General features: G+C 43.2%; 1 protein-coding gene across 13 annotated transcripts in view; it reads left to right on the top strand.

The window, feature by feature from the left end:
- Positions 1 to 16,148, top strand: part of LOC108703545 (misshapen-like kinase 1) — a 77,109-nt gene that overhangs the window by 41,539 nt on the left and 19,422 nt on the right. For 7 of the 13 annotated variants that reach the window (XM_041588968.1, XM_041588967.1, XM_041588971.1 and 4 more), the window contains exons 9-16: positions 1,422 to 1,500; positions 3,460 to 3,635; positions 5,432 to 5,501; positions 5,690 to 5,894; positions 9,540 to 9,647; positions 12,621 to 12,707; positions 14,103 to 14,282; positions 15,425 to 15,550. In XM_041588968.1, coding sequence (XP_041444902.1) covers positions 1,422 to 1,500; positions 3,460 to 3,635; positions 5,432 to 5,501; positions 5,690 to 5,894; positions 9,540 to 9,647; positions 12,621 to 12,707; positions 14,103 to 14,282; positions 15,425 to 15,550 — 1,031 coding nt within the window. The remainder of the gene's footprint in view (positions 1 to 1,421; positions 1,501 to 3,459; positions 3,636 to 5,431; positions 5,502 to 5,689; positions 5,895 to 9,539; positions 9,648 to 12,620; positions 12,708 to 14,102; positions 14,283 to 15,424; positions 15,551 to 16,148) is intronic. The other 6 variants (XM_041588972.1, XM_018239728.2, XM_018239725.2 and 3 more) reach the window with 3 other exon arrangements.

Genomic DNA, 16,148 nt, shown 5'->3' with positions numbered 1-16,148 from the left:
GCCTGAGTTTCTCCCTGCTCACTCATAGCTCTGGGCTCAGATTACAAAAGGGAGGGGGGAGGGAACCAAACTGAGCATGCTCAAGCCCTAGCCCTGGAGGTTTAAGCTGAAAACAGTTAGTCTGATACAGAAGCCCATGAGTACACAATAGAAGGAAAGAAATGTGCTGTTTCATTTGACAGAGGACTCAGAGCAGCATTACTTTGAGGGTTTGCTGGTGTATTTATATAGACCTTTCTGATAAAGCTTGCTTCATTTTAGCCTTTCCTTTCCCTTTAAACACCTTTTCAGCTTTACATGTTGCTTTTACATCTGTGACCCTGCTCTCTAGTCTCCAGCTTGGAATGTACAAATGCTTTTTGTCAGGCAGGGTGAGTGATAGAGGGGACATGAAGGACTCTACTTATTATCCTATTAATCTTCCACTTGTCCTCCGGGTCCCATGTGAGCAGCAGACTAGTGGGTAGCAATTTGGGCAGAGCTCGTATACAGAAACACAAATAAAAAGCACTTTGCTGGCTTCATGTAACGGGGCTCAGTCTCTCAAGTGAAAAAGCAAAAGGCACAAACAGATTGAAGTGCAGCACTTTCCCTTTCAGCCATAAAATCCCATAAAAACAAGTATTGTCTCCTGTATTTAATGCAGCCGCTGCACAGCAACGAGGAGTGGGCTATTAAAGGAGACATGTAGGATACATGAAAAAAAGCCTCATTTTATAGGCAATTATAAGTAATATATGGTGTTGTTTTTACATGGTGCTAAAAATTCATATCTATAAAAATAGCCGCTCCCTATAGATGTTCTCTGGTCCCTGTTTCGAATAAGGGGTGGGCGTCTCCTAACAGTCCCTGCCAGAAGCACAGTAGGAGGAGGACAGCCAATCACAGCCCTGCAGTCACACAAGCACAGACAGGCTTCAGTTCCCTATCAGGTCCTGCTAGCTGCTGATTGGTTCCTGTTCTACAGTGCAGTGAGACTGTAGGCACAGCCTGGGAATTCAGGGAGCAGGAAGTGGGTTTTTGCAGAAATATTCAATAAATCAGCCTGAAACATTACTTTTTTAAGCACAATTCTTCTATATCTAAATGAGTATAATGCGCTGGTACGTTCTTATTTTTTACACAATATGTCTCCTTTAATATCTACTCGTGCTGATAGAGTTTAGCGCAACTCATAGGAATCAATATTGAGTGTCTCATACCTACTGCTTCACATCACACAATTCACCATACAGCACCATACTGGCTTCCTATTGGTTATTGCTGACGGTAACCGATTTTCTGGTGATTCTGCAGGCTTCACTAGTCACCGTGGGCCTCACATTTTGGTTTTCTTGGGTTGACGTGGGTTAAAAGTGCCGTTCATCAGGACAAGATATTTGTTTTTAATGTAAATAATGTCTCATCTTTCCTACTGGCAGCACTCTGTGACATGCACCCCATGAGGGCTCTGTTCCTTATCCCCAGGAATCCACCCCCGAAACTTAAATCCAAAAAGTGGTAAGTGTCTCCATCCCTCCCCTCCTCTGTGGTCTCCATGCGGAGTCTCCATGATTCTCAATGTCTACAATTTAACTTAAGGTGGCCATAGACGTAGATCGTGGATCTCTCCCCAGTATGCGCACATTGAGGTGGGTGATATCAAGCTGATCCGATTGTGGGGAAAACAGATCAGAGTCAGCTCGAATTACCCAACTTTACGTTTAAATAGGAGCACGTACCATCAATGGTCCATCCTCCACCGAGATCAGCAAAATAGAAATTCTTAGTACACCACCACTTTGTTTAAAAAATGCCTTTATTCAAACTTCCATGGCAGAACCCGGTCAGCAACGTTTCAGGCCTCAATATGGCCTTTTACTTGACACTGGCCATTTTGGCCTTTTTATAGACCGCATTTGGCCACCTACTGGCTACAAATTGACATAGAGAAACATCTTGTCCATACCAATCATTACTAATGTCAATAATACAATATTGTTACAATGTCATTAAGGGCAGTAGGAACTTTTTAACTCTGTATAGGTTACAGGCCCAATCATTTGTTTAAAAACATCTGAAAGACATAATGTTAAAAACCAATTAAAAACTTAGACCTTGTGGGGCAAGTGTCTCCAATTTCCTTATCCATTTGCCTCTTTCCTCAGCCGTGCTTTCACTCGATCTCCCCCTCGTCTAGGACTATGCACATGATCCACCACCTGGTATTTAAGTTGATGTACGCCGTGGCTCGCTTCCAAAAAACGGGAAGCAACTGCTTGTTCCTTTTTGCCAGTCCTAATTGCCGATTTTATGTTCTCTCATCCGTTCTTTAACGGGACGTGACGTCTGTCCCACATACAATAAGCCACAAGGACATTTTATAATGTATATGACAAAACTGGAACACGTCACCCTTCTGGCAATTGGAACAGCAGTTGCATCCCAAACACGGGAACGTCCCATTCCTAGCTGGCCGCAACACACTTTGTGTCTCCTTCTGACATCCTATGTCTGATCTCACCGGCATAGAAGCCACCGTTCTATCCTTTAAACTAGTCCCATTAGGGTGGCCATAGACGTACAGATCTGCTCATTTGGCGATGTCGCAAAACGAGCAGATCTCTCCCTAATATGCCCACATTCAGGTGGCCCTAGGGGCAATTTAAGGTGGCCACATGCGTAGAGATCCGCTTGAACGGTGATGTCGCCCAACGAGCGTATCTCTCCCCGATATGCCCACGTTCAGGTGACCCTAGGGGCAACTTAAGGTGGACATAGGAGTAGAGATCCGCTCGTTTGTCAATGTCACCAAAAGAGCGGATCTCGCCCCGATATGCCCACATCGAGGAGGACGGTATCGGGCTGATCCAATGGTGGGCCATAATGCATCCAATATGGGCAATCGGATTGCGTGACCGCATTGACGCACAGATGTGGCCGCAATCCGCCGGGATTTTTTTACCTGCTCGATCGAGATGTGGCCGACTTTTCGGCAGATATTGATCGGGGAAGCCCGTCGGATGGCCCCGCACACGGGCCAATAAGCTGCCGGCTCAGTCTGGGGGCCTTAAGGGTAACAGTCTGATAAATGCTGCTTTGTGTTCACCCAAGCTGCGGGACATACTGGGTCGATCCAATCATTTAGCCGGATAAAGTACATTTCCCTGGTGCCTGATGAACCTCTGTCCAACCCCAATAAGACATTATTAGTCTGGGAGGCTACATTTATACACTACTAACCAGTATTTATTACCAAGTTAGACACATGAGGATTTCCCAGAACCCTAATGGTGGTATTGGCCAACGTATCTCTTATCTGTTTGTAGATGAGATTCCATAAAGTGGGAATGTGTTGGCTCCAGGATAGATGTTCCTGACATCCTACTACTTTTATGTGGGAATCGCACAATTCTCTCTCTTACTGGGGTCTCTAATCTCTAATACTTGTCCTTGTGTCTCATCACTCCCCACTCTCAGGTCCAAAAAGTTCATTGATTTCATCGACACGTGTCTGATCAAGAACTACATGAGCAGGCCGCCCACCGAGCAGCTGCTGAAGCACCCCTTTATCAGGGACCAGCCGACAGAGAGGCAGGTCAGGATCCAGCTGAAGGATCACATAGACAGATCCAGGAAAAAGCGAGGTGAGAAAGGTAGGAATTCCGTGGGATTTTCAGTGGTTGACCTTTACGTCAACTTTTAGCATGTATTTATAGAACAGCCAACTTTCCAGTTGGTCTTCATTATTTATTTGTTTTTTTTAAATATTTGCCTGACTCCTTCCAGCTTTCAAATGGGGGTCACCGACCCCATCTAAGAAACAAATGCTTTTTAAGGCTACAAATGTATTGTCATTGCTACTTTTTATTACTGATCCTTCTATTCAGGCCTCTCCTATTCATATTCCAGTCTCTTATTAAAAGCAATGCCTGGTTGCTAGGGGAATTCGGGCCCTAGCAACCAGACTGCTGAAATTACAAACTGGAGAGCTGCTGAATAAAAAAATGGAAACTAATTGCATATTGTCTCAGAATATCACTTTCTACAGCATACTAACAGTTCATTTAAAGGAATTGTTCAGTATAAAAATAAAATCTGGATAAATAAATAAGCTGTGCAAAATAAATAATGTATCTATAATAAAGATGCACTAAATACAGGATTCGGCCTTTTCCAGCAGGATTCAGCCTAATCCTTCTGCGGGCTGATCCAAATCCTAATTTGCATATGCAAATTAGGGGCAGGGAGGGAAATTGTGACTTTTTGGCACAAAACAAGGAAGTAAAAAATGTTGTCCCCCTCTCATCCCTAATCTGCATATGCAAATGATGATTCGGTTCAGTATTCAGCCGAATCTTTCGCAAAGTATTCGGGGGTTTGGCCGCATCCAAAATTATAATGTATAAAGGCTGGAGTGAGTGGATGTGTAACATAATAGCCAGAACACTACTTCCTGCTTTTCAGCTCTCTTGCTTTCCACTGATTGGTTACCAGGCAGTAACCAATGAGTGACTTGGGGGGGCACATGGGACATATCTGTTGCTTTTGAATCTGAGCTGAATGCTGAGGATCAATTACAAACTCACTGAACAGTTATGTCCCATGTGGCCCCCCTTATAGTCACTGACTAACTCAGAGTTAGAGATCTGAAAAGCAGGAAGTAGTGTTCTGGCTATTATGTTACACATCCACTCACTCCAGCCTTTATACATTACATTTTTGCCTAACTAACTATATTCGATACATTTTTTATTTTGCACAACCTATTTATTTACCCAGTTTTTATGTTTACACTGAACTGTTCCTTTAATGGATTTTTTAACCTGCCCGATCGAGATGTGGCCAACTTTCAGCTAGATATCGATGGGGGAAGCCTGTCGGATGGCCCCACACACGGGCCAATAAACTGCTGACTCAGCTTTTATCAGCCCATGTATGGGGCCTTAATTCCTAGAAGGGGATCATATATATTGGCACTAAAGCCGTCCTGGTCCTGGTTGTCTACTCCCATGTCCTGTTCCAGTATCGCCACCATAGACAGAGAAGATGTGAGCCAACCCTGTGGTACAGCTCTGTATTTGGTGCTCAGATAGAGTGGAATGTAGTTGGACTGATGCAGTCGGGGAGATAACAGTGGTTAAAAAACCCACAAGAGTTTCTACCCTTTAAGTTTTATTCCATGTGCCAAAATGTGTATATTTTTATTACATACTGTAGTATAGGCCAGCTGAAGAGGTGAGCTCTGCTCCTGTATACTGCACCTATACAACATAACAATGGCAGTTTGTGCGGAATGAGCCTGTTCCTAACACACTTCCACTGAGTCAGTGCTGCTGTTCCCCTAATCCCCTTCACACACAGGAGTCGTCCCTAATTGCAGGAGCTCTGTCTGCTATAGTTCTCACAGAATTTGGGGCACTTGAGTTACTTCTATTCCTACTTCACACAGATGAGACCGAATATGAATACAGTGGCAGCGAGGATGAGGAGGAGAACCATGGAGAGGAGGGAGAACCAAGGTAAGGCACTCGACTCTTGTAACGGAACCCTAAAGCTTGGGTAATACAATCAATGAAATAGCCCCACCCCTGCAGTGGCACACACAGTTGCATAGTGACCCTGCCCCGCCCCTGCAGAGCACAAATTATTTCACACACTAAATATGACCATGTTGAATATTTTTAAGAGTTTCTTGTGCCCCTTTCAGTTCAATAATGAACGTGCCGGGGGAATCCACTTTGAGACGGGAGTTCCTGAGGCTTCAGCAGGAGAACAAAAGTAACTCTGAGGCCCTGAAGCAGCAGCAGGTAGGAGCTCAGCACCGGGACTCTGAGGCGCACATCAAGCAGCTGCTCCATGAGAGGCAGAGACGCATAGAGGAGCAAAAGGAAGAGCGCCGCCGAGTGGAAGAGGTAAGAACTGTTTGCAGGGAGCTGCTGTGCTGATCATGGACATTTGGCACTTCATTTCCTTCATACTTTATAACCACACTGTCTCTATGACAGACCTATAGTAAATATTAGGGATGCACCAAATCCACTATTTTGGTTTCGGCGAACCTTCATGAGAGATTCGGCCAAATACCGAACCGAATCTGAATCTAATCTAATTTGCATATGCATAAACTATTTTACTTCCTTGTTTTGTGACAACATGTCACGCGATTTCCCTCCCCGCCCCTAATTTGCATATGTAAATTTGGATTCCGTTCGGCCAGGCAGAAGGATTCGCCCAAATCCTGCTGAAAAAGGCCGAATCCTGGACGAATCCCGAACCTAATCCTGGATTAGGATGTGTAAATATATACAGTATATATATTTTTTTGTTAGAGGTATTCTGTCATGATATTTATTTCTAAATTACACTGTTTACACTACAAATAATTCACTCTACAATATAAAATTTAATTCCTGAACCAGCTAGTGTATTTTTTTTAGTTGTAATATTGGTGTGTAGGTGCATCTCAGGTCATTTTGCCTGGTCATGTGATTTCAGAAAGAGCCAGCACTTTAGGATGGAACTGCTTTCTGGCAGCCTGTTGTTTCTCCTACTCAATGTAACTGAATGTGTCTCAGTGGGACCTGGATTTTTACTACCGAGTGCTGTTCTTAGATCTACCAGGCAGCTGTTATCTGTTACCTTTCCATTGTTCTGTTGTTAGGCTGCTGGGAGAAAGGGAGGGGGAGATATCATTCCAACTTGCAGTACAGCAGTAAAGAGTGACCGAAGTTTATCAGAGCACAAGTCATGTGACTGGGGGCAGCTGGGAAACTGACAATATGTCTAGCCCCATGTCATATTTCAAAATTAAATATAAAAAAAGTCAGTTTGCTCTTTTGAGAAATGGATTTCACTGCAGACTTCTGTTGGAGCAGCACTATTAACTGATGTGTTTTGTTTGTTTTTTTTAAACATTTTTTCCCATGACAGTATCCCTTTAAGGTAGAGGGAGTGCAAGTAATAGGTTGCCTATCCCTGCTGTAATACAAAAGGATTCTCTGGTTTGCCAGCACTTGCTGATGAATACTAGGAGTGCTGAATCTTCAAGGAAACCCTTGCACATCTTTTGCACAATCCACACACCTCATATTGTCCCACTGTAAGGTTAGCCGACCCACATTTATGCAGCAGTAGCTATTTAGTATTCCACGCAGTTGGGTGTCAGATAGTCACTGACAGTTAGATCCCATATATCTTAAAGGGGGGCTCCTTTCCTAGCAGATGTATTAGAGCTCACTCAAATAACTGATTCCAGTACAAACACAATCTAACAAAATAACTGCCTTTTGCACAAATTCTGCATGTAGAGAGACGTCCAGTGATCTGAATTGAGTGAGCTCTAATATATCTTCATATATAAGAGATATTGGATCTAACTGTCAGTGAATATGTGACACCCAACTGCTGCATGAAGACAGAATGAAGAGAAACAGATACTGAGAGAGGAATAGTGAACACAAACTTGATTGTATTTAGAAAGTTTCTTATTTCAGTACGAGGAAGCTTATATAAAATTTTCATTTTCGTGACGGCTCCCCTTTAAGAATGACCGGTTTAATACAAAAAAAAATACTGCATCTCAGGTGATAGACATGCTAATGCATTGACCTGCAGCTTGTGAAATGGTCCCTATCACTCACATCTGCAGGGATGTCTGTGTGCCCCATTGCTCTTCTATGTCATTATCTGCTGGTTCTGTCTTACCACTCACTTCTGTATCACACAAAGACATGTACAGGTATTACATTGTTCAGTATAAAAATAAAAACTGGGTAAATAGGCGGTGCAAAATAAAACATGTCTAATATAGTTAGTTAGCTATAAATGTAATGTATAAAGGCTGGAGTGAGTGGATGTGTAACATAATAGCCAGAACACTACTTCCTGCTTTTCAGCTCTCTTGGTTTCCACTGATTGGTTACCAGGCACAAACCAATCCATGACTGGAGGGGGGGCACATGGGACATAACTGTTGCTTTTGAATCTGAGCTGAAAGGGGAACTATCGCAAAAATGAAAATTATATATAAGCTTCCTCGTACTGAAATAAGAAACTTTCTAAATACAATCAAGTTTATGTTCACTATCCCTCTCTCAGCATCTGTTTCTCTTCATTCTCTCTTCATGCAGCAGTTGGGTGTCAGATATTCACTGACAGTTAGATCCAATATCTCTTATATATGAAGATATATTAGAGCTCTCTCTATTCAGATCACCAGACATCATGTCTCATTGACAGTTAGATCAAATATATCTTATAGGGGGGCTCCTTTTGCCTAGACCAGTGATCCCCAACCAGTAGCTCGTGAGCAACATGTTACTCTCCAACCGCTTGGATGTTGCTCTCAGTGGCCTCAATCAGGGGCTTATTTTTGAATTCCTGGCTTGGAGGCAAGTTTTGGTTGCATAAATACCAGGTGTACTGTCAAACAGAGCCTCAATGTAGGAGGACAATCCACATGGGGCTACCAAATGGGCAATTACAGACCTTATTTGCCACCCCAAGAACATTTTTCATGCTAGTGTTGCTCCCCAACTCCTTTTACTTCTGAATGTTGCTCACGGGTTCAAAAGGTTGGGGATCCCTGGCCTAGAAGATGTATTAGAGCTCACTTTATTAAAATCACCAGACATCATGTCTCTCTACATGCAGGATTTCTGCAAAAGGCAGTTATTTTATTACATTTTGTAGTGGAACCATTATTTGAGTGAGCTCGAATACATCTTCTAGGCAAAAGGAGCCCCCCTATAAGATATATTGGATCTAACTGTCAATGAATATCTGACACCCAACTGCTGCATGAAGACAGAATGAAGAGAAACAGATGCTGAGAGAGGAATAGTGAAGATCAACTTGATTATTTCAGAAACAATGCAGAACTTTTAATTGTATTAAGAAAGTTTCTTATTTCAGTATGATGCTTATGTTAATTTTCCTTTTTGCCATAGTTCCCCTTTAAATGGAAAGAAATAATACAGATGTACAGGGGTATAGCAAAAAAGGCTGAAGTTGACTGGGTTGATGGGAGTGTCCCAGCTGTGTGGAATACTAAATAGTTACTGCTGGATAAACGTGGGTCGGCTTACCTTATAGTGGGACAATATGAGGTGTGTGGATAGTTTCCCTTGAATGCTGAGAATCAATTACAAACTCACTGAACAGATATGTCCCATGTGGCTCCCCTTATAGTCACTGACTAACGCAGAGTTAGAGAGCTAAAAAGCAGGAAGTAGTGTTCTGGCTATTATGTTACACATCCACTCACTCCAGCCTTTATACATTACATTTTTGCCTAACTTACTATATTCGAAACATTGTTTATTTTGCACAGCCTATCTCTATTTACCCGGTTTTTATTTTTAAGCTGAAATTTTCCTTTAAACGCTATGGTTACAGCTTTACCCCTAAATGGGATGGACCTAATAACCAGTTCATTGTCATTAGTCTGCATATTTTTAACCCATTAAACACATGACTTAGATACAGCTTTTGGGAGTCGAGCCCCAGGCATAGAAACCAGTCTGAACCTTGACTCCTCTTGATATTTATTCTTACAGCAACAGCGGCGGGAGAGAGAGCAAAGGAAACAGCAGGAGAAGGAGCAGCAACGGAGACGTGATGATATACGCCGGGAGGAAGAGAGGAGGATGGCCGAGAGAGAGCAGGTAAATGGCAATCCCAACACAAGCCCATAATTGAGGATGTGCGCCCCCCCCCCTCAAGTCACGGATTGGTTACTGCCTGGTAACCAATCAGAGGAAAGCAAGCTGAAAAGCAGGAAGAAAGTGCTGAAAAGCAGGAAGTAGTGTTCTGGCTATTATGTTACACATCCAGTCACTCCAGCCTTTATACATTACATTTTTGGCTAATTAAGAAATTAAGACCTAACTTACCGAAACCCCCGCTTGTGCTCCTCTTCAGAACAAGTGATGCGGCGCACGATTTCTCCTACCTGCCCTGCTTATAGGAGATAGCCAGGGAGGAGAAATCGAATGCCGCATGATTCATCGCCTTTTCTGAAGAGGAGCGCAAGTGGAGTTTCGGTAAGTTATTTCTTAACAAAGACTTAGTGATTTAATTTGTCTTTGTGGGGTTTTTTTTTCGTTCTGTACTAACAAATTTTTTTTTTTTTTTTTTAAAAATTGATGTTAGTGGTCCTTTAATAAGACAAACCACCTATTCTGCAATACTGTACACAATTAATAGGTAAATGGATATACAGACTTCCTCCATTGTGCGCTTTTAGAGACTCTCCTTGCCCCTATGAATTGGAGCAGTAGATGTATCTTTCCTTTTTATTGAGCTATACACGATGGCGGCATCTGTACAGGACCCCGATTCAACTCCTAGCATAGATTGGTCAGACTAGAGTCCTGCAGCGGGTTGGGTACCCGCAAAAAAAGCGGGAACCCTGCGGAATGAGGGCAGGATTTTCAGCTGCGGGTCTCATCTAAATTTCCTATCTTATGTAATATTGTCTATATTTTACTCCTTTTAAAGTTTTACAAAACTTGTTTCTGTCCTTGTCCACTTTTGATGAAGTCACTTCCGGTTTGCAACACCATCACTTCCTGTCTGATGGTGGTTGGCGGGTTGTGGGTCGGGTTGCAGATAAGCCAGTTGCAGGTCCGGTAGCAGATCAAAGTGGGTAAATATGCGGGTCTGGGTTTTAGAAATTGGCTCTGCGCAGGACTCAAGGTCAGACCTCTATACTAATTGCTAAGAATCGTAGCTATGTATGCTTTCCCCTTATGGTCAGCTGGAAGCTCCCGAAATATGAGAGAGATTTCATTGAATGCCTTACACATTATGACTATGAAGATTTCCATTCATCCAGGTCATGGTATATCTAGTAGAAGTAAATCTAAAAACAACTGGACTTGCTGAGTAATCAATGAAGACGTTTCACTACTCATCCGAGCAGCTTCTTCAGTACAACTGACTGGTGTGGGAAATCCTCACCATATAAACTCTTCCACTAATCCAATCACAACGGCACATTGTAACTCTTCAAAGAGGTGACACCTGAAACTCACAGAGGTGTGATCACTGTGTAGTTATTGTGATTGGATTAGTGGAAGAGTTTATATGCCGAGGACTTCCCACACCAGTCAGTTGTACTGAAGAAGCTGCTCGGATGAGTAGTGAAACGTCTTCATTGATTACTCAGCAAGTCCAGTTGCTCTAGAATTCTACTAGTTAATGATCTGTGGAGTAAATCACTTGTCCATTGTTAGAAGTGACGTATAATTATCTTGTGATTGTTTCCCTGGCACAGTAGGGAACATGTCCTTCACTCTACTGAATAGGGACCAGGGTGGGACTCCTTCCATGTCACTCTTCTGGGAGTAGATTGTTGGCTTCCCTTTATCTGTCCCGAAGAATTACAGACCTTATAGCCCTCTCTCTTTATCACTCTTTTTGTTTCTGGAATTCCCTTCTGTCTTCATCTCCCACTGGGTTGGGGTCTGGCAACTACACTCTGTCTGTTACCCTGTTATTTGGGTATAACCCCTTAGATCATTGTGTCTGTTACCTTACAGGAGATGGTTCCTTGTGGGACAGACTCACAACTCTGCTCCCTAATGAACACTCCTATTAGTATTGTCTCTGACCCTTATACCCATGTCCTGCTCATAAGTAACAGTATAACACACTAAAGGTCCCCATAGACGCGACGATTCTTCTTGCCGAACGACCGATTTTAGGGAAGTCCGACCAATCCTTCGAAATTATCGTGCGGTTAGTGGTATTCGAACGATCGTACATCTTACGATTTTTCGGCCGACATCTGTCGGGAAATTGATCGGCCAGGTCAAAAAATCTTTGTCGGTCCCAGTGCAATCTCTCTATGTTTGCAGGGCCAAGCAGGCAGCTCCCCTTTGTTTTCCTGCCAAATTGGTCTTTTTAGTTGATGGTCAATTCGTACGATCGTACGATCGTTCTGAGAAGATATTGGTCTCACGATCAGGATCTGATCTTTTAAAAATCTCAACATCTATGGCCAGCTTAAGCATGGACTTAAAGGGATGGTTCACCTTTAAGTTAACTTTAAGTATGTTATAAAATTCTAAGCAACTTTTCAATTGGTCTTCATGATTTATTTATTTTATAGTTTTTTAATTTATTTTCAGATTTCAAATGGGGGTCATTGACCCCATTTAAAATCAAATGCTCTGTAAGGCTACAAATGTATTGTTATTGCTACTTTTTATTCCCCATCTTTCTATGCAGACCCTCTCCTATTCATATTCCAGTCTCATATACAAATCAGTGCATGGTTGCTAGGGGAATTTGGATCCTGGCAAAGATGGCTGACTGGAGAGCTGCTGAATAAATAACTCCAAAAAACACAAATAATAAAAAATTAAAACCAAATGCAAATTCTCTCAGAATATCCCTCTCTACGTCATACTAAAAGTTAATTTAAAGGTGAACAACCCCTTTAAGTGACTTGGTAGGGACATGGCAGGCAGATTGTCTCAGTTGAGATGCAAGGACAGACCTATATACCCAGTTAGTAGGTTCCTCATCATTACACAAATCTGCCCTTTCCATCGGTAAGATTTCTGTGATTCTCCCTGTTTTTACTGCTGCACTCCTCTTTGCTTTCTCTGTATCTCTCCTTCCTTCTCTAGGAATATATCAGGCACAAGTTAGAGGAAGAACAGAGACAGTTAGAAATCCTTCAGCAGCAGCTTCTACAGGAGCAGGCACTATTACTGGTAATCCTCTTGTACCTCCATAATGTGCCACTGCATTTGCTTCCCTCCAGCTGCCTCATTGCCTCCATGTGCAATTTATTTCTGTACTACACCATGGCATGTTACACAGCTTGATCTCCCACCATTCATTGCACATAATACAGTCAACTAAGGGCCACACAGTAACACAACCTCTCACCATCCCTATAAGAGGGAACTGTCCAACGATAGTAATAGTAACAATAGTTATTCACAGACCCTGTGACATTATATGGGGTTCAACTGGGCCTTTGATTGGATGAGAGCAGCACGCAAACGTACAGGAGTCTCCTCCTCCTCCTCTGAGACCCTCTTGTCTTTTCCCTCGTTTTATAATAACTGTTATTTAGGATTTCTCACATCTGTCTTGTTTCCAAGTCTACACCCTTGTCATGTGTTACCTTTATGTCCTGAGCACCTTCATTATCACACTTCACAATGACTGATCCCTGCAACCGAAATATTGAGGCACACAAAGGGCATAGAAATTATCATAAAGATACTGCTGTCTGTCTGTATAGAAGCCACATAGGAGCCTTAGTAGGATATCAGTGCCCTGCTTAGCAGAGACATAGGACAGATCCTTGTGAAATACAGTAGGGGGTACATTATCCCTTATAATACATGAGTGATACTCACAGTTCCCTGTATAACTCAGCCTGCAGCCTTGTGCCTTTATATGGTCACAGAACAACCCCTCAGTGACTTCTAATATCCTTATCATTTACAGTAGGGGGTACATTATCCCTTATAATACATGAGTGATACTCAAGAGTTCCCTGTATAACTCAGCCTGCAGCCTTGTGTCTTTATATGGTCACAGAACAATCCCTCAGTGACTTCTAATATCCTTATCATTTACAGTAGGGGCTACATTATCCCTTATAATACATGAGTGATACTCACAGTTCCCTGTATAACTCAGCCTGCAGCCTTGTGCCTTTATATGGTCACAGAACAACCCCTCAGTGACTTCTAATATCCTTATCATTTACAGTAGGGGGTACATTATCCCTTATAATACATGAGTGATACTCAGAGTTCCCTGTATAACTCAGCCTGCAGCCTTGTGCCTTTATATGGTCACAGAACAACCCCTCAGTGACTTCTAATATCCTTATCATTTACAGTAGGGGGTACATTATCCCTTATAATACACGAGTGATACTCAGAGTTCCCTGTATAACTCAGCCTGCAGCCTTGTGTCTTTATATGGTCACAGAACAACCCCTCAGTGACTTCTAATATCCTTATCATTTACAGTAGGGGGTACATTATCCCTTATAATACACGAGTGATACTGGGTTACCTTGTCCTGGTAGTTATTACATGGCAGGCAGGTTGGATATCTATATAAAACAAGTCTTGCTTATGCAGGAGTACAAGCGGAAGCAGCTGGAGGAGCAGAGACAGTCGGAGCGCCTGCAGAGACAGCTTCAGCAAGAACATGCTTATCTCAAGTCCCTTCAGCAGCAGCAGCAGCAGGAAAAGAAGCCTCTTTACCATTACAACCGGGGGGTTATGAACCCCAGCGAGAAACCGGCCTGGGCTAGAGAGGTGAGCACAGATATATGACTTTAATGATTTTTATTCATCCAGGTCATGGTATATCTAATATATCGGTAAGTCACTGTAAAACAACTGGACTTGCTGAGTGATCAATGAAGACGTTTCACTACTCATCCGAGCAGCTTCTTCAGTACAACTGACTGGTGTGGGAAATCCTCTGCATATAAACTCTTCTACTAATCCAATCACAATGGCACATTGTAAAGGTGGCCATACATGGGCCAATTAAAGCTGCCGAAAAGACCGATCGGCAGCTTATTGGCCCGTGTATGGGGGCCCCCGACAGGCTTCCCCGAAAGTCGGCCAGATCTCGATCGGATGGGATTAAAAATCCCGTCGGATCGCAGCCGCATCTGTTCGTTGATACGGTCCCGCGATCCGACCGCCCTTTTGCGTTCGCTAGGATCCGATCGTTGGGCCCTAGGGCCCACGATCGGATCGGCCCGATATTGCCCACCTCAAGGTGGGCATATCGGAGGGAGATCCGCTCGTTTCGCGACATCGCCAAACGAGCTGATCTCTTCATGTATGGCCACCTTAACTCTTCAGAGAGGAGACACCTGAAACTCACAGAGGTGTGAATATGTGTAGTTATTGTGATAGAATCACACCTCTGTGAGTTTCCTGTCCGGAGGTTAAGGAAACTGCAAATCCCTCTTGCCTGTGATTATCTTTCCCCACTGCCCAAAACCGAATCCAAGGGAGCCAGACTAGATCAGTGCAAAGGACAGCTATATCATTCACTGCAGCCACATAGAGCTTTTTGGGGTGCCCCTTGCTGACCAAACAAAGCTGTTTGAATTGCATATGCGTCAATAAATGCTGCTTGGCTTATAGAAGCTGATGTACCTTTAGGGCTTGTTTTTGGTACTGAAATTCCAAATCATCAGATGATAATAGTGAGCAGTTTCTCTTTGCATAATGATTGTGCAGCTATAGAAGCCTTGATTTCAAGCTTTCCACCACAACCGTACTTGCTATTCTGTTTTCAGCCTGAACTCCATCATTCTGGTGCAGAATAGCAAGCTCTAGCTCTATATGTTATTGAATGAACTGATAACCAGTGTATTGATTTCAGATGAATCCTCACAACACACATTCATGGCAGCCTCTCTTTGCTTTTTTTCCAGGTAGAGGAGCGTTCGAGGCTCAACAAGCAGAGTTCCCCACTATCTAAACTAAGCTCGGTGGAGTCTGCTGGGAACCCATCACAAACACCACCCTCACAGCGGCCTCCAGAGATACAGGAGCACAAGGTAATATTTGTATAGCTGCATTTCTAAGCAAAGATCCAAAGAGAGGGCAAGTAGCTGTCCTGTCATGCTTTATGGCAGTTGAGATACAGAGCATTCTGTCCCAGTGGCTGCACAGATCCTATCTGATCCCCATTGTAAGCAGCAGTCCTGCCCTGCTTTATGGCAGCTGAGATTCTAGCTATCTGTATAACAGAGCATTTTGTCCCAGTGGCTGCACAGATCCTATCTGATCCCCATTGTAAGCAGCAGTCCTGTCCTGCTTTATGGCAGCTGAGATTCTAGCTATCTGTATAACAGAACATTCTGTCCCAGTGGCTGCACAGATCCTATCTGATCCCCATTGTAAGCAGCAGTCCTGTCCTGCTTTATGGCAGCTGAGATTCTATCTGTATAACAGAACATTCTGTCCCAGTGGCTGCACAGATCCTATGTGATCCCCATTGTAAGCAGCAGTCCTGTCCTGCTTTATGGCAGCTGAGATTCTAGCTATCTGTATAACAGAACATTCTGTCCCAGTGGCTGCACAGATCCTATCTGATCCCCATTGTAAGCAACAGTCCTGCCCTGCTTTATGGCAGCTGAGATTCTAGCTATCTGT

This window comes from Xenopus laevis, chromosome 3S (assembly GCF_017654675.1).
Source record: "Xenopus laevis strain J_2021 chromosome 3S, Xenopus_laevis_v10.1, whole genome shotgun sequence".
Lineage (NCBI taxonomy): Eukaryota > Metazoa > Chordata > Amphibia > Anura > Pipidae > Xenopus > Xenopus laevis.
The sequence above is the reverse complement of the archived record's forward strand: the minus strand, read 5'-3'. Positions and strand labels throughout refer to the sequence as shown.